Here is a 19,729-nt window from a genome sequence, read left to right as displayed (position 1 = left end):
CGACCTAGGTTCGGTTCGGTTCGGTCCACCCCGAATCGAAAAAAAACTCCCTTAGACCGACCGAAGACCGAATCGATCGGTTGGTTTTTTCGATCTTTTTCGGTCTGGTCGGGTTCGTAACAACCCTATCTTTGATGCCTTTCCAAGTACTCTTGGATTATCAAATCTCCAGAGTTGTCTCCTGAGCTTTCAAAGTCGAAAGATATAACAATAACCGTGTGAGCCAGACCTATTAGCACAAACAAAAAAAAGAAAGAAAAGAAGAGGTGAGAAATCTTATCGTCAGCAAAGGACGAGGATCCTCCTATGCTCGGCTACCCTACTGGCCCACCCAAATTGTACCCTATAGACTCAAGCTCGGCAAGTACTGATGTCTTGGTTTTGAGGCTCAGCTAGCAGACTCAGCGTTGGACAAAAGCCAACTTACACCTTGGCTGGGGCTCGGAAGAACAGGTTGAAGATGAAGATGAACAGACTGTTCATCCCCAGCAACGTACTGTTCATATAGAACAAAAAGCCCTAAAAAATCCCAAAAAATGAAGAAGAAAGTGCATAAAAACTGCAGAAACTAAAAGAGCAACAAGAAACGAAGCATACCTGAAGTTTTCTAGATGATTTGATGGTGGTTCGAGGAAAAATCAAGACTGGAAGATGAACGGGTGGAGGTTGAAGCTCTACAATGGAGGTTTAGAGAGAGAAACGTTTGTGACGTTTTCTCTCTCCTCTCACCCTTCTTTATATAGGGGAGGGTTAGGGTTTCAAAACTCCCGCCCAGTGCTGCACAGCCGAACTGACAACCAATCAACACTCGACACGCGGCGATGATGTGATGACCTTACAGGCTTTCACGCGTGCCAGCCGTCCCCCCCATCAGCCGTACTGAACCACGGAACGACACCTGGTGACCCTCTATTGGAACTTGTCCATGACGGCTGCTAGGGAGACGATCTGGGCCCGGCCAAATTTCTACCCACCACTGTGATTCACATTCGGCCACGATTAGATCCGGTCATGCTCATCTTCAATCTCCACCACGCGCTCGGCGTCAGCAAAGATTGAGGGGCTATTGTAGTAGACCGAATCTAATGGTCCGAGCCCATTGAGGAGTGGGGCGAGATCAAGCTCGGCTATCGTCTTAATGACGGCACGACGGCTTAATCAAGCTCGGCGACCGTCTTGAAGAAGTAGGCTTTCAGCCTCGGCCACCTTTGAGGAGTCTCTTCAGGTTCGGCCACCCTTTATGAGGCGGTTTCGTTGGACTTCCCCCTCGTGTTGTCCGCCAGGGTCAGCGAGATCTGAGTTCGGCCACCCGTTGAGTCACGTGCTCTCTCACGTGATGAAGCGTTTATATCAAGGGATAACAATGAAAGCACATGGGGGCTGCCAGCTCACGCACAAAGACGGTTATCAGATCTGCTCAGTGACGTCAAGGCGACATCACCTAACCCGTGCAAAACACACACCCGTGCTTGGAGAGCAAGCTAGGAAGGCTCTATAAATACTGAAGGAAAAACCCTAAAAGGTACACACACTATGCTATCTAAAAACCCTAGTCCCTTACTTAATTCTCTGCACATTCTCATCCTCTCGCCGGAGGGCCTTGCCGGGTAACCCCGACTAGGTCTTAATCGTGCGTTCACTGTGCAGGATTTAGCGAGAAGGCTAGGAAACCCACAAACCATCGGAGGAGGATCCCAGATCAAGGGACCACGGGCCACACAATTACTAATCCTAACCACTATTGTGCACTCAAATAAAGAGTTAAAGGGACCACATGATTAACAATCCTATCCCAACCCTTGACTCACTTATCAAATGTGATAGACAGACCGACCCCTCCGATCGGCCACATTTAATAGAGCTCCTATCATTTTCTTTTTTTTGGATGACAAAAAATTGGAATGGAAATGGGTACTTGCTTTGCCGCAACCTCACCTCTTGGAAAGGTTCACACCCCAAGCGTAGGGCTAGGTCGTTGAAAGCATAATAACCGGTAAGACCGGAATCGTTCCTGCAGAGAAATCTTCTTTAGCAAATTTGGATTAGATGTTGCATAGAGAGTTGTGGCGTTCAAGCGGCCAACTTTGGTATTTGATTTGAATAACGAAATTTAAACTTGAAATTGAACTAGTTGGTCGAGTCAAAGGGATCGATTCACCCACGACTTAGCCGTCAAACGGTTCCTTCATCTAACTCATGAGTGAACTGAAACCGTCCGGATTCCACTTGAAGAATTAAAAGTTGAAGACTACTTATAACTTAACTCAAAGCTCTAATTCAAATTGAACTCATTTAACGCAAGTGAGAGATGAAAAAGGATCATTCGCACGCGTAGGATTATCAAGCACGTAGCACAAGGCGATAGACTTCGTTGATCAAAGAAGCCACCAACCCCATGATCAAAGCTACAAATCATGGGTTTAATTCATTCAAAACCTTGAGATTAAGCTAAAGATAAGAGAAACCATTTAATGGACTAATCCATAGGGTGAACCTCACCCCTTGACCGAACCGATTAACTACTCACTCATAATAAAAAGACTAGAAAAAGAGTTAAGCATAGAAAACATGATTAACCGATGAAAACGAAAATAAACTTGATTTATAAGAAGATCCAAACCATAGCTACAACATTAATACTTGAGAATTAAACATACAACCAATACCTTGAAGTGTTCTTGAAGGAAATGATAAGAAAAGCTTGAACAAAGCTATGGAGAAACCTAGAGCAAAAACTAGAAAACTTAGGCCTAAAAAACTAACTAATGGCCATCCTATCCATAAATGGCATACAAGCCTTTTTATAGGGCTTATAAAATCAGCCTTACAATGGACAAAAAGGCCCCCAAAATATCTCAAAAATATACTAGAAGTAGAAACTTTCCATATATGGAAGGTTGAAATATTCAGCAAAAAAGGTGCTGGCCAAAGGGCATTGGTACCGGTACCTCAAAAACATGGTACCGGTACCAAACCAACTGTTGGCAATATCAGAGAAATGGTACCGGTACCTCAAAAACAAGGTACCGATACCTTGTTGCAAAAACTGCAGAACTGGTTCAGCTGGGGCTATCATGCCTTGGCGTGACCCGACGGCCTTTCATTGCTTGATTTCTTGATCAACGGGACTTGACGGAGGTATGCCATGTGGCCTTGGTCCCACGGATGTCCTTGGAACCATGCTTGATGCGTTTGCCTTGCTTGAACCACTTTGGCTCACTCCTCGCCAACTTTGACCACCGAACGACCTACGAGGCTCCATATGATGCCATTAGGATCCGGTGACAATGAAATGTATACCGCCGGGCACTTGAACACTTGGTTGCACCCCGGAACGTCTCTTGGTGTTCAAAACCGCCTTATTAGCACATTTTACCTGAAATACACAAAAACGTACTTTACGTGCAATATCGCATAAAAACGATAATATATATGTACAAACACAACATACTAGAGGACTTAAGCACCAAGAATATGCATTATTGGGTGCTTATCAGTACTCTGGACTGGAGGAGATAGTTCCGATCGAGACCATTCATTTGTTGCGATTAATGGATTGGATGTATTTTTAAGCTTTTACCGGTGAGAGTGTATTCTTACTGGTAAAAATGTATGAAAAAACCGAACCATTGAGTTTACCACTAGACGGTTCCGATCTGGACTGTTTCGTCCAGTGCCATTGGATTGGAGAGAAGCCAGACCCAATTAGAAAAAGACTATGATATTTTAAGAGAGAGAATGTTGGGCGGGTCTTAATTCGTAGTATTAAAATATATAAACGATTGAAAGCTGATACAAATTTTGAAAAACAACAAAGAAAATAGGACGGAGAAAGTATCCATTGACACGTCTTTTCTCTCCACGGAGACGACAAAGTCTTCTCTTTGTAAAATAGGCGCCTAGATTTAAAACTTCAAACTCAAGTTCTGTGTTTAAGCAAAAGAACCGAAGACTATTTTAAAAAAATACACTACTTAAGGGCTTTTGGCTAATTCATTTGGATTACTATTTTTTGTCTTCATTCAATTTTTTTTGCATTTATTTTTTAAGTACTTAATCTCTGTTTTACGATGTAAGTCATTCTTTTTTTTTTTTTGATAGGCAAGAGTAACATTTTATTGAGGGAAGAAGGGAGGGGAATTCAACAAAAAATTGGACAAATACAGCCACATGGGACAAGCCCAACCTCATAGGGACAAAGTCCAGTATAGCAAAAGGCCACCTACAAAATTTATAAAGGCCACGAGATACTTTAAGGCTACAAATGCGTGCATGAGTTCCATTTTCTCATCTCCCTCATGATTATTCATGCAAAGTTTTTTCGCATTTTTTAATTTTGCGCCTAACTTGTGGGGATTATTGATTCGTCTCATCAAAACGAATTAAAAAAGTAAAAAATTATGATTTTTTTCCAAATATTTTTTGAAATATCTAAGATAAAGCCCAAAAAATCGGCTTTTGGTTTTTTTCTTATATATTTTGAAAAATATTTGGGTAAAAGTCATTTTTTATTTGGATAAAAGTATTTGACAAATACTGTATGTTGCATTACAGAAGGCAAAAGCCAATGGACTCTTGTCCTTAGGTTATGGAAGGCTTGGAACATCCTTTTTTTATTTATCATACATACATGACTGGGTCTAGGTGTTTTTAAGTATGAGGAGTCCTTTTGCGTATAGGTGGGTGAGTAATAAAAGGGTACTACTGGTATTAACAGAAAATAGCATGGGCAAAGAGGTCATTTTGCATCACAGAGCTTGGGATTGGATTACTAATACCTAGTGGGAGGTGGTATTGATAATCCCATGAAATGGGAGGATTGGTAATCCCATGGTATTATGAATCCCCACCACTATTGTGCAAAATCAAGCATAGAGTTAAAGGGATCACATGATTAACAATCCTATCCCAACCCCTAACTCACTTATCAAACATGACAGACCGACCCCTCTGACCGGCCACATTTAATGGAGCACCTACCATTTTCTTTTTTTTGGATGACAAAAAATTGGAAAGGAAATGGATACTCTGGACTGGAGGAGATAGTTCTGATCGAGATCGTTCATTTGTTGCGATTAATGGATTGGATGTATTTTTAAGCTTTTACCGGTGAGAGTGTATTCTTACTAGTAAAAATGTATGAAAAAATCCGAACCATTGAGTTTACCATTAGACGGTTCCGATCTGGACTGTTTCATCCAGTCCAAACCATTGGACTGGAGAGAAGCCAGATCCAATTGGAAAAAGACTATGATATTTTAAGAGAGAGAATGCTGGGCAGGTCTTAATTCATAGTATTAAAAGATATAAACGATTAAAAACTGATACAAATTTTAAAAAAGAACAAAGAAAATAGGACGGAGAAAGTATCCACTGACACATCTTTTCTCTCCACTAAGAAGACAAAGTCTTCTCTTTGTAAAATAGGCGCGTAGATTTAAAACTTCAAACTCAAGTTCTGTGTATAAGCAAAAGGACCAAAGACTATTTTTAAAAAAATACACTATTTAAGGGCTTTTAGCTAATTCATTTGGATTACTATGTTTTTTGTCATTATTCAATTTCTTTTTTATTTATTTTTTAAGTACTTATTTTCTATTTTACGAGATAAGTCATTCTTTTCTTTTTTTTGATAAGCAAGAGTAACATTTTATTATGGGAAGAGGGGAGGGGAATTGAACAAAAAGTTGGACAAATGCAGCCACATGAGACAAACCCAAGCTCATAGGGTACAACAAAAGGCCTAGAAGCACAGATAAAACAATACAAGCACAAAACCTCTAAATGGGCCAAAAATACCCTAATCTAAACAATTAAGCCCAATCTGAAGAAAACCCTAAACCTAAAATCATTAATTTGTGCACACCCAACAACCGCCACCCATCGATTTAGACAAGCAACCAGCCAACCAACAACAGATCCCCGCCACCAAGCTCCACCACACCACCACCGGTAAACCTCACCTCATGGAAAACAGACATATCTGTCACACCCAAACATTGCCGCGGAAGCATCACAAGCCATTAAGCAAATACCCAACCACCCAACAATGATAAAGGCAGACGACCAACACCATCCATCAACACCACCGCAAGCCCACCCTAGTCGTTCTTTTACAATATATTTTCTTTAATTCAAAAGTAAGTACTTATTTCCCTTAGTGGAACGGGGTCTTGTTTTTGTTTCATTTTCAATGATTCTTCTTCTTTATCTATCTGTTTTGGCTCAATAAGTTATGTGATTTTTTTTATTGTTAATCAATTTTTCTTTTGCATATTATTGAGTTTTTTGTCATTTTTTTTTTTTTGTGTATTATTGCTTCTTCAAGATGAGTGGAATCTACAAAGTAAAAAATTATGATCGAAACCCAAATTATTTTGAAAAAAGACGAAAAAATTAACTTATTGATTTATTTTTATCTTTATCAAAAAAATTGGCTTTCGATGGTGACTTTTTATTTTTTAGATCATTCTAGTCATGACGAAGCAATAATTCACATAAAAATTAATGCAAAATAAACAAATGCACAAAAAAAATGGAATAAGGACAAAAAAATCCGTTTGGCTTATTAGGCCAAACAACCCCTCCTAGGCCTTTTTGGCTAAATTAGCCAATTTTTTTTTGTCTTTATTAAAAAAATGCATTTGTTAGTTTTTCGTCACTTTTTGTGCATTATTGCTTTGTCAAAACGAGAAGAATCTAAAAAGTGAAAAATTATCAGTTTTACGCAAGGATTTTGAGAAATATCCAAGTAGAAGCTCAAAAAATCAAACCTTTTTCTCGGATGAGAAATTTATTGAAAACTGTGCAGAGTAAAATGTTTTTTTCAAAACTTGTTAGCAAACAATGTTTTAATTTTCGATTTCTCTTGTTGAGAGGAACTAATAATGCATAAAAGTTTGGCCCAAAACTTACAATCGCGAAAAAAAAAGTTGATTAAGGACAAAACTAGCAAGTTGTGGTCCCCAACAACTTGAAAATAAAACAGATGTAAAGTAATTGGAGAGAGAGAAAAGCCAGAAATTAAACTTGAAAAGAAATTAAACTTCAAAAGAAAAGGGTAGGTAGACTTTAATGCCGTTGCATTCCCGTTTGCCTTGTTTGTCCGTCAAGTGAGATGTGGCAAAGGTATTGACAGAGTTTAAAAGGGCAGATTTTGATTGGAGAGAGGCACCACCCGGCAAAAATGACATGTTGCCCCAAGGGCAACGAATAATTTCTCTTTCTATTTTGCAAGTTGTTGGTTAGTGACAACAAAAGATAATTATTGTACTCTATCCATCCTATTTTGCTCTCCTCTCATTTTGGAACGTCTCAGAAATCTCTTGAAGGGTTTCCTTTTATCGGATATACTCCATTAGTTGGATATATATATATGTGAAGTATACATTGTGTGTGTGTGTCTATATATATATATATATATATATATATATATATATATATATATATATATATATATATATATATATTCATACTCATCTCCATGATTTTCTTTTGCAATTGCAATGTTAAATAATTGAAATATCTGCTTTTAAAAAAAAAAATAGAACTTCCGTAGGTATTCCTGCTCCTCGTTTCAGGCGGGGATGGAGGGTAAAAGTAAATTCTCGTCAAAATTAGTGAGGAGACTGGGAAAGGATTTGGGCATCGGGCACTGGGATAGTAATATTTGGTCCTGATCCGCCCCGATGACAACACTCTAGCTAGTTCAAGCTAACCCTGAGTTCAAAAAATTCACGTCCTCTAACTTTACAAAAGTTTTAATTTGATTAGGTTTTTCAATATTATTTCTTATTTCTTTATTTTAAACCTATTTAATTTTAGTCATTTATGACTAATAACTCATGACATTTCATTCAACTCTTTTTTTTTTGAAATTCTCGTCATGTAATTAATGCACATAAACTTCATTATAATCAAACATTAGTAACTATGTCTTCCAAAAGCATTTTTCTTCGAAAAAAATAGTTGTAGGTGATTTTTTTTTTTTTTGGCCAAACTGTAAGTTAAATACTCACCAACCAAGTAATTATGTCTTCAAAATGTATTTTTTTTTTCGGAAAAAACATTTAAGAAAAATAGTCGTAGGTGATTTTTTTACAAAACTGTAAGTTAAACTCACCAATCAAATACCCGGTGTGGGCCGATAACTGACGCACAGGACACACGCTTGACCCCATTATTAGTAGCTTGAACCCGTGAATCACCGGGAAAATACGATAAAGTTGTCGCTGCATATAGGTCAATCAGTGGCGGCTCCAAAAATATTTGGTAGGGTGTTCAAAAAAATCTTAATCCCCGACTCTGTTTAACAAGACTGAAATATTAGTATAAACATGGGTTGCTAAGTGTTCAAATGTGAATTTTTTTTGATAATTCAAGTGTCTGAGCCAACTTACGCGCACCTCGATTAATCATGTCGCCCAATTTCACCGCCCACTTGCATAGAGCCCTATTAAAGCCGAAGAAAGTATTCAAATCTAAGTTGATTTGTGGTTCTCTCAAATTGATGAGCATTCAAACTTTGTTTGGTTCGGAGTTCAAAGTAGGGGTAGAATGAAAATGCACGTTACTCAATGTAGCCTAGATAATTTCTAGGGTTTTTAATTGAAAACGCAACCTTCAACATGGAGCAGCCTCCGTACAGGATGTTCCGGACCAGCTTGGGTACACCTCGGACTACTGACTACAGTCCTTCCCGCAGCCGTTTCACACACTTACACGTGGAGGTGAGGTGACCGCAAAAGTTGTTCTCAAGAAAAATCAAATCTGAGATTTTAGGATGAAGCAAATATCTAAGTCCCGAGCCAAAACCACTTGGCCAATCTTTGAGGTTATCACTTACCAACTTATGTTCCCCACAGTCATCAATTTTAAGAAAGTAACGTTGTTGGGAAATGATTATCACATTTGTACTATAGATCCGTATAAGATGCAAACTCTTACATTTTCAATGGGACTACTTTCATCAATGGAACTACTTTCATCTAAGAACCACAAAAAGTTCACCTTAAAGATTTAAAAAAAAAACATGAGGCCAAGAATACATTTACGTGGGTTATAAACAAACGCTGCGGATTTGGCTACACGATTTGGTAATCAGTGGGAGTGACGATGGTGCACGAGGCACCCCTGCGCTCTTTGACAAGGGACCCCCACTTCATTACTACTACTACTAGCTAAATCATCGCACCAGAACATCATGTCCCCAGTCCTCTTTTGTTACATATGTCTGAATCAGCTTACGTACTACTATTTTCCTACTTAGTCTGGTCAACGACGACAGAAAATTCATGCCAGGACTAAGGGATTTACAAGATTTCTCTTTAGCGGCCTGGCCGCCAAAAGTTACCAAGTTTAGAATTCAAGATGTCTAGATTCATTTTTTAACACATCAAGAGATAATGTAATCAATTCACATCAATAAAAAGTTTAAAATTCAAAATGTCTGGATTCACTTTTTAACACATTAAGAGATAATGTAATCAATTCACATCAATAAAAACAAAAAAGGGGGAGTGCGGATGGTAAAAGGCAGTAGCAGCTCCAAAAATTTGTGATAAGGTACTCAAAAATTACATTAACTCTACTAGCTGATATATTAACCAATAATATATATATATATATATATATATATATATACACACACACACACACACACACACACACACACACACACACAAAATCTCATATAGTTGTGTAAATAGTACAATTAAAAAACATAACCTCTATTCTAAAAAAATTAACTGCGAGGCAAAATGACAACTTTAAAAACATATACTATTGTTTTTAACAAAAAATTTATTTTTTTGAAAATTGTTGTATTTCGTAGTAGATAGTGTTTCGAGAATAAAGAGGTCGAGAATGGATGTGGTAAAATTTTACAGTTGTTCTAGAGAAGTTTTCATATTTTGTGCCAACTTTTAACTAACAAATTAAACTACTAAAATCCTTTTGAAGGAAATTGTAGCGAGTACATTGGGGTTGACCTTCTCAAAAATATGTTGTTTTTTAGGATGACATAATGAGATTTTATATCGTAGTCTTAATTTCGAATGAATATTATTCAATTTAACTTGATTTGCCATGTAGTTGAAATTTTTTAAAGCTCTGTCCGTAATCTTATAAGCTAACTAGAAAAAAAAAATAAAGTAATTATTGTCATGAATGCAAAATTAACCCATTTGGACCATCGACAATAAAGATGGAGAGAGAAAACAGAGCATAATACTTACACCAAAGGATTATTCATTTCGATCACTTTCTTTTTATAATTTTTTAAATTATGATTAAGAGCTTTATTTGAGGTAATATGTTAGGTGTTCAAATATAAATTACCTGGATTGATGGACTATAACTGGGTTATGATTGAGTGTTCAATTAGTTTTGGGTTAGATGTTCAATTCTTTTTGAGTTAGGTGTTCAAGACTTTTAGAATGGAGTGTTTATTGATATTTACGTTGGGTGTTCAAAGAAATGTTAGCCCATAATTTTTACATGTATTCTAAATAAATAAAAAATTATTCGGGTGTTCAGTTGACCGTGGAAGGGTCTTAATAGAGCTGCCTCTGAGGTCAATAAAATGATAGGAGTATTAATTAGGCATGCATGTGGCTGGAACTATTCTATATATAGCTGAACATTTGGAACAATAATCATGCACCAATTATTATAACTCGGAAAAAGAAGAGAGGCCAGCCAGGTGAAAGAAGAATAGAGAGACAATGGAGTACTACTCCGATGAGAGTGATATGCCAGTGAGCCCCAACGGACAATACTTCAACAGCTCGGTGTTATCATTCTGTATTCTGGGTGTTTGGGAATTGGAAATTCCATTTGATGACTCACAATCATTGACCTTGCTCAAGAATCTCATCCTCCCCATCAATCCACGCTTTTCCTCCGTCATGGTATATACATTCTCTCTCTCCCTGGACGGAACCAGGATTTTATCTTAATAGTGGCAAAATGTATACTAAAAAAATCTAGTGGTGATAAGACTATATAATTTGGGCATAATTTTTATTTTACATATAATAATTGCATTTTTTAAAATTCTTGTCGTTGTGGTCGCCACTACTAGAACCCCTCTGGTCCCAACCCTCCCTTTCTCTCTCTCTCTCTCTCTCACACACACACACACACACACACAAAATACACACTTAAGAACAATTTCAAGCGTTACTACATTATTATCTGCTAAACTTATGACTTGATAAATTTTTTAAGGGGAATTAGTACTTAAACCCCTTGTACTTTGCCCAATTTGTAGAGACACTCCTGAGCTCCATTTTTAGCCACTTATTACACCCATGTACTTTCATTTTTAGGCATTATCAATCCTATTGGCCATTTCTTCCACGACTAGTGTTGTGTATATATTACTACCACAATTGTAATAAGGTAAGATCACAAAATAAATTAGTAAGATGGATATACATAGTGCTTTTTTAATTAAAATTTCAACGCATGCACCTTATGTTGTAATTAAATTCCTCACTTATTAGTTAAAACTCTTGAAAAAACAGGTTGGAGACAGGAAGGGAGCCCAAAAATGGAAAAGGGTGGAAGTGAAGCTAGAAGACCATATCAACATCCCTTCTTTCCCTGCCGGAATGTCGCCAGAATTTTACGACGAATACTTTAATGACTACTTTTCAAAAATATCCTTAGATCGATTCCCGCAAAACAAACCGTTATGGGAAGTTCACATAATCAAATACCCTACTAGCAATGCAGCCGGACACATAATTTTTAAGCTTCACCATGCCCTCGGCGACGGTTACTCTCTAATGGGAGCTCTTCTTTCTTGCTTACAAAGAGCTGACAATCCTTCTCTCCCCTTAACATTTCCTTCTCGTGAATCTAGCTCGAGAAGAGATGAAAAAAATAATGGGATTTTTAGGGGTTTGGGTCATGTTTTCGCTGGCGTTACGAATACTGTATTGGATTTTGGTTCGACCTTTGTCAAAGATGGGCGAACACCGATCCGGTCCGGTGAAGATGGAGTGGAGTTCCGGCCCAACATAATAACTACCTTAACGTTTTCTCTTGATCGCGTCAAACAAATCAAAGTCAAGCTTGGAGCTGTAAGAATTTAATTACTTGCCAAATTTGTCTCTCCCTCCCTCCCTCCCTCTCTCTGTTTTTTTTTTTGCCATTGGAGTGTCTTCTATCTTATGACAAGGAGATACACATATTTACAACCTCATATTAACAACTTCATATGAAACGTTTCTTAAATTCTTATAATTTGAGGGGAAAATGACATAGGGAAGTAATCTGTAGTTTGCCTATAAAAAAAAAAATCAACCTTTTGTGTTAGCTAAAATACCCGAGTCTTTTCAACCTTGCTAAACGATTATTCAATTACAGACGATAAACGACGTAATTACGGGGATAATCTTCTTGGGAACTCGATTGTACATGCAACAATCATCAACCAAGGATGATCACGATAATCAGCAGCAGGGGAACACAAATGCCACTGCACTGGTGGTGCTAAACACCAGAGCCCTTCGTGGGTACACGACAATTGAAGAGATGGTGAAACCCAAGTCCGAGATGCCATGGGGAAACCGCTTCACCTTCTTGCACGTCTCCATACCTAAGTTAACTGGTGGTGCTACTAATGATCATGCTAATTTAAACCCACTTAGATTTGTGAAGAAAGCACATTCGATCATCAAGAGGAAAAGAAACTCTGCTGTTGTTTATCTCACTGGTTGGATACTGGAAATTTTGAGGAAGTTTAGAGGCCCTGAGGTACGCATGTACACTTTGACTTGATTTTATTTTAGGGAGACTTAGTCAAAAATTCCTCCTATTTATATTTTTTGAGCTCAAGGACAAGCACCTTTTGCAATCAAACATAAGGACAAATGTGCTCTATGAAAGTGCCTAAAATCCTAGGGTACCCGATGAAAGTGCCTAAAACCTTGGGATACCCAATATATGAAAATGCCTAAAACTTTAGGGTACCCTATATATAAAAGTGCCTAAAACCCTACAGTACCCTATGAAAGTGCCTAAATTACTAAAACTTTATAATAGGAAAGTGCACCATAAACCCTATGAAAGTGTCTAAACATGTTTTGGCCTTATGGCTAAAAAACTAAAAAAGTTGAAGGACCTCCACTGAAAATTATGTTACTAATGTCCTTACTCTAAATGAAAACTATTTTACCATTCTTATACCTAATTTTTCCTTCTTTATTTTTTGGGTGATGTGTTTGATATTTGTTGGTTGCCTGCACAAGAGCATTTACACAGAGGCTTGGTATAAGTCTTACTCTCTTTACAAAATTTTCTAAAACCATGATGGTTTATAGAGTTTGGTTCCCGAAAAAAAGAAACGATGCTTGTTTTCTCGATCATAAACGAAAATTATAAAAGTCATGAAACTGATATTGCAGGTTGCAGCTCAGTACTTTTACAACACGATGAAGAACTCGAGCATAGCAATGTCGAATTTGATTGGGCCAGTTGAGAAAATGGCTTTTGGCAAACACCCCATTAAAGGATTATATTTTACATTTATCGGCAGTCCAAAGGTACACTATAATTAGCTGATTAATATAACTTTATTTTGTTTTTTCTACAAATCTAAGTATTTATATATCAATGGTTTTTGTATGTGTATATATGTCTATTGAATTTGTCATCGTACTTGGTCTCATGCTCAAGTTTGACTAAACGCTTTATGAGATGATTGAGTTGATTTGCGGGGTAGGCTCAATAGAGTAAAATAGGCCACCAATAGAGTTTATGAAGTTTAGTGAATCATCCAAAATTTAGGGAAATAACTCTATTTCGGTGTGTGCGGTTCACACAACCAAAAATGTACATATATATGTGATTTAAAATGTACAACAATATTCAATTTCTTTAACTAGTTGTTAACCTATGTGTCATTCTAAGTCTCTACCTCGAGAGTCATTCATACCCTTAACCACCAAGTTATAGCCCTGTTATTATTCAAGTACTCCCCCTTGTGCAAATAGGGGATGTATGATTACTTCTAAATTATCTACTCGGTTGAATTTATCTGCGACCATCACAAGAGGCCTAAACAAGCCCATGGAATGCACTTATACTACATATCCAACCTTATCCTAAAACATATTCACCAAAATTAATCAAAACCATGTCCACTTAGGATTCCACATCATAACTATCCTGGGCTGCGTAAGTCACCTACAATCGTAGGACCCTACAGGTCGCCCACAATTTTCAACATGATCCATATCATTTCCTTTTATTCCTTTACGTCACACGAATGATGATGAACTAGCAATGAAGTACTTTAATTCATGCTACACTAAATTATGCGAGTAAGCCAATAAGCATACTATATGCGTCTAGGTTTTTTTGGGGGTAATTCTAAACAACTCATAGTCGAAGTCTAAATCTGTACTTTAACATGCATGGAAAAACTGTAATTAATCCTACTTTGGGTTCTAAATTGTAATTAAAATTTTTAAAGGATTTAAAGCATTATAAAACATACTCCGGGGGTAAAGTGGCGATAAAGATACTTTAGCTTAATTGTCAATAAGAATACTTTAGGGGTCTAACTGTAATAAGATATATTTTAAGGATTACACTATAATTAAGCATGTTACATGGCTATAATTGTAATAAAATAATTTCAAGGACTTAAGTTAAACGATGTAAAATTACAATATAGGGGCTAAACCATAAATATAAGAATAAGTTGTAGGAAACCAAATAACCCGCAGGAGTTCTGTTTGGAGGAATATCAATGGGATGTTATGCGGAAGCCAAATAAACAAACGATGATTATGAATATTGAATTAATCAATGGGCTGTTCTGCAAATCAAACCAAACGTGAGAGATTGTGAGAGAAATCAAACGAAATGAGAGAGGGAGACACAAATTTATGTGGTTCGGCTTTATTTGGAATGTAAACCTACTCCATGAGTAGTCAATCAATGGATTCCACTAAACAAGGGCAAACAGATGCTCAAATAGCTATAAAGGAGAAAATTTGCAAAAACCTTATAACCAAAATCTCACCAAAACCAAAAACAAAGACAAAAATCTCCTAAACCAAAACCCCAATATTTGCTCTCACAACAATAAAAAGTTCACATAACAACTATGTATATCTAAAGACAAGTTGGGTTACCAAAAAAAAAAAACCTAATTGGGTTAGGAAACCCCTTAAAAGTGGAGTCTTTTCTCATAATCCCGGATTGATTTCCGTTCGGGTGAAATTTTTTGAGAACCAAGTTGTCTAGATGGGAATTTCAGAGATGCCCAAATCGAGCCAAATACTTCATGGGCGTAGTGGTGGCCGCTAGTGTTAAAGTGGAGGGCGCAAGTTTGGTTTGTCCGGACGGATACGATTAGTCAGAATTGATTTTTTGTCCAGAAAGTTATGATTTTTTCGTTTAATATATGCAATGTTAATTCAGTAAGATAGTATAACAAACATGAAAAGGGTTTTGGATAGATCAAATACATCTCTCTCCTAAAGATTAATTGTCAAAGGAGCAGATCTGCGGAGAAAACGGCGCAGGGCGGCAGCAATGGAGGCTTTGCCAGGTGCTTGGGCCGACTTCCCTCTCCCTCTCCCTCTCCCTCTCCTCCTCTCTCTCTCAGTGGCAATGTTTGAAAAAACAAGACCGGACCGGCCGGTAGGACCGATTGGACCATCAATCGGACCAAAGTCCGGTCTGGACGAACCACATAACCGTTATATTTTTAAAACCGACATATTCTAGGAAAATTGCTTCGCCTTCAAACCTCGCCTTCAAATATAAGGTTGAAAACCCCAAGCGTAGGGCTAGATCGTCGGTAGCATAATATCCGGAAGTCCGGGATCGTACCCACAGAGAATTCGAATATAGCTTAATCGGAATGTAGATTTTGTAAGATGGATTGTGGCGTTTAAGACGACCAACTTGGTTTTGCTTTGAAACAGTGGAAAGGCTAAAGTAACAAATTAGATACGAGCTTAATAAACTAAAAGGAGGCAAGTCTAGGGATCGTCTAACCCTTGACAAAGGATGTTACCGGTTCTCAATTTAACTCAGGCGAGAGTCACGACCGCGTGCTCATGCCCGAAAGATTTAGTTGTAAAAGACTACATTTATCGGAAGATGTGATTAACCGGAATTAAATCAACTTATTTTTGCTAATGTATCTAACACGTAGGGGGCCACGAGCCCTCAATATGTCGCTTGCCAAGACCGCTTGACTAAACTTCATACCAAGGAGTTAACACGCCTCGCTTAGACCAAAAAGACTAGATTAATGAAATTCCGAAAACCAAGATTTTAAGCCCGAAGGTTTGAGAACCAAATAACCACCTAAGTGCTCGGGAAAGATTACCCCGAGACTTGGCCTATCGACTACTCACACATAGCTAAAGCATAAAAGAGGGCATAAAAACGAGACATGACTTTTAACCGATAAAAACGAAAACAAACTTGATATTATAAAAGATCTAGTCCGTAGGAACAACTTTAATAAATGAGAAATTAACAAACGAGAATTACTTACTTGAGTTCTTAGAGATTACACTAGAAAAGCTTGAAAGAACATTAATGGAAGAAAAATTAAAGCTAATAATTAACTAGATACAAAGGGGAGAGAGGAGACCCCTATTTATACACAATGGGTTTCTCTCTCCTCAAATATCTAAAAACATACTATAAAAGGCAAGTATTCCTAAATGGAAAGTCCAAAAAGTAGCAAAATATCTGGCCGAAGGCTCTCCGTATCGATACAGATTAAGCAAAGTATCGATACCACATCATTAAGCTGAAAAAGCCAATCTCCCGTAACAATCCCGTATCGATACAGATTATGGCCGTATCGATACGGGGAGCTCTGCTTGGAAAGGTAACAAACGCGTATCGATACACCATAAATCCGTATCGATACGGAATGCTTATCTCTGGTTCTTCAAGCCAGCCTCCCAATCTTGACACCCGACGACCGTTGGCTTGCCCGATGCTCCTCGCCTTCGTTCTTTGGTCACTTTGGCACAAGTTCCACCGGGCGATGATTCTTGAATTAACTTGGGGGTTGACTTTGCACTCAAAATATGCCTTTTAAGGGCGTTTTGCCTGAAACACTGAACAAACTACCTTACGAGCAATATTGACTAAAAACGACAAATAATAGCTAAAAGCACTTCTAACTAACGGACTTAAGCACCACGATCAAGCAATCTTAGGTGCGTATCAAAAATCGACCGGTTAAACCGGAGAACCGGTCATAGTTTGCCTGACCCAAACCGGTCTGCGAAAATTTTGAAACTCAAGGGCAGACCACATGTTAGACAGTTGTTATAGACAGCAAAGTCTACAGCGTGGACCACAAAAGATGTAAGGCTAAAGTCTTAAGTTGGTTTTCCCACCGATGTGAACAATATATAACTTCAATTCCCATCGGGTGCTTGGGCCGACTTCCCTCTCCCTCTCCCTCTCCTCCTCTCTCTCTCTCTGTGGCAATGTTTGAAAAAACAAGACCGGACGGGCCGGTAGGACCGATTGGACCATCAATCGGACCAAAGTCCGGTCTGGACGAACCACATAGCCGTTATATTTTTAAAACCGGCATATTCTAGGAAAATCGATAAAATCGACCGGTTAAACCGGAGAACCGGTCACAGTTTGCCTGACCCAAACCGGTCTGCGAAAATTTTGAAACTCAAGAGCAGACCACATGTTAGACAGTTGTTATGGACAGCAAAGTCTACAGCGTGGACCACAAAAGATGTAAGGCTAAAGTCTTAAGTTGGTTTTCCCACCGATGTGAACAATATATAACTTCAATTCCCACCGGGTGCTTGGGCCGACTTCCCTCTCCCTTTCCCTCTCCTCCTCTCTCTCTCTGTGGCAATGTTTGAAAAAACAAGACCGAACCGGCCGGTACGACCAATTGGACCATCAATCGGACCAAAGTCTGGTCTGGACGAACCACATAACCGTTATATTTTTAAAACCGGCATATATTCTAGGAAAATCGATAAAATCGACCGATTAAACCGGAGAACCGGTCACAATTTGCCTGACCCAAACCGGTCGGGGAAAATTTTGAAACTCAAGGGCAGACCACATGTTAGACAGTTGTTATGGATAGCAAAGTCTATAGCGTGGACCACAAAAGATGTAAGGCTAAAGTCTTAAGTTGGTTTTCCCACCGATGTGAACAATATATAACTTCAATTCCTCCACTTTAACTTCACGAAACATTGGGATAAATTTCTATTTCAAATTTTATTCTCTATATACAACCGGTTATAATTAATTTATAAAATTAATTAGTTTATATAATTATGACATCACGGTTCTACTCTGGTGGAACCGGTGACCCATTCACATGGTACATTTTCTGGTTCACTCACAGATCCGATTTTCAAAACATTGCTATTTGATGCACAATAGGAGGGAATGAGAAGGGTTTGGTACTTGTGGAGGGAGGAGGGGTGCTAAGGTGTGGGGCTTAATTTGGATGGGCCACATCGATTCACGATAGGTTGAAAAGTAGGGAGTATTTTGCTATTTTAGGGTAATAGGATACATATCTTTGTATATACAAGCATACACCTACTGATCGTACACAAATTTCTATACAAACTCAACTTATATTAAAAATGCTAATAAAAAATAAAGAAATTTTACATGTAATTTATAATTGCAATATCAAAATTACGGTTGTTACACTTTCATTTTTTGGGTACATATTACGATTGTTACACTATGGACATATAAGACTGACCAACTTACTATTTACAATCATGCAAGTTAACTTTTTATTTTTTAACTAGTAGAATACAACATGTATACTAGTATAAACTTAGCATGTTGATACAGTATTTTTTATTAACAAAAGCACTAGTTAAAATATGAGTAGACTCGACATGACCCAACTTAGTCAACTTCTATCCCTTCCTTTTTGCATGACCTCTTATGGTGCCATTTTTTTTTTATTGGCAATAGTTAATAGTACCATTTGCACATATAAGGTAGACCAGTATATGAAAATTTCATTTTCCTAAATAACATCCCATATAGCAGTATAACTCTCATGGTGTGTGTTGATGAATGATGGTTTTGCAGAATCTAGCAATAACAATTATGAGCTATATAGGCGAGTTGAGAATCACCATCCGGATGGAAAAGGGCTTCATGGATCCACAAAAATTCAATTCATGCATTCAGAAGGCCTTTGACATGATATTTGAGGCGGCCGTCCAAAATACTCTACCACCAAATTCACAGGATGTTTGATACAATCAAACTTTGTGGGAATAAACCTGGAATAAAAAAAAGATGGGATTGTGTTTTGGTCTTGTGTTTTTTTGGTTTGGTTTGTATCCTTGTTTTTCTGATTTGGAGGTGTGTTGTCTGGTGTTAGGTGTCTAGTCTTTGATGTTGGAATAATCTGTCCTGTGTTTTTTGTGGTTTGGTTTGTATCCTTGTTATCCTGATTTGAAGGTGTGTTGTCTGGTGTTGGATGTCTAGTCATTATTGTTGGAATAATCTGTTACTTTAGGTGATAAAACCAATAAAATGAGTGCAATAAAATTAATACTCAAAATCTGAAAATAGATGCAAACAAATTGGTGATCAATGCATGTGTGACACTCTTTACTTAAGAGTTGTGAAATAGGTAGAGGTGGCAATCTCAATTCATATTTTTCTAACCCGCCCAATCCGCCCACTTATAATCCAACCCAACCCAACCCGT

General features: G+C 37.8%; 1 protein-coding gene and 1 long non-coding RNA gene across 2 annotated transcripts; both read left to right on the top strand.

The window, feature by feature from the left end:
* The first annotated feature begins 10,645 nt into the window (after positions 1–10,645).
* Positions 10,646–19,579, top strand: LOC131330597 (wax ester synthase/diacylglycerol acyltransferase 7-like). Its single transcript, XM_058364230.1, has 5 exons — positions 10,646–10,910; positions 11,529–12,089; positions 12,376–12,765; positions 13,416–13,553; positions 19,099–19,579. Exons 1-5 carry the CDS (start codon positions 10,725–10,727, stop codon positions 19,267–19,269), a joined length of 1,446 nt encoding a protein of 481 aa, XP_058220213.1. The 5' UTR covers positions 10,646–10,724; the 3' UTR covers positions 19,270–19,579.
* LOC131330598 (uncharacterized) lies at positions 17,432–18,675 on the top strand. The gene is made up of 2 exons (XR_009201152.1): positions 17,432–17,765; positions 18,160–18,675. It is a non-coding gene; the product is annotated as an uncharacterized LOC131330598 (long non-coding RNA).
* Positions 19,580–19,729: the final 150 nt, after the last annotated feature.

This window comes from Rhododendron vialii, chromosome 6a (genome assembly GCF_030253575.1).
Source record: "Rhododendron vialii isolate Sample 1 chromosome 6a, ASM3025357v1".
Classification (NCBI taxonomy): Eukaryota; Viridiplantae; Streptophyta; class Magnoliopsida; order Ericales; family Ericaceae; genus Rhododendron; species Rhododendron vialii.
The sequence above is the reverse complement of the archived record's forward strand: the minus strand, read 5'-3'. Positions and strand labels throughout refer to the sequence as shown.

Excerpts from the sequence above, each read along its gene's own strand:
- LOC131330597 (XM_058364230.1), top strand. The coding sequence starts at position 10,725 with ATGGAGTACTACTCCGATGAGAGTGATATGCCAGTGAGCCCCAACGGA. Across the intron at positions 12,090-12,375 it reads TCAAAGTCAAGCTTGGAGCT|ACGATAAACGACGTAATTAC; the intron begins GTAAGAATTTAA and ends ATTCAATTACAG. Across the intron at positions 12,766-13,415 it reads GGAAGTTTAGAGGCCCTGAG|GTTGCAGCTCAGTACTTTTA; the intron begins GTACGCATGTAC and ends CTGATATTGCAG.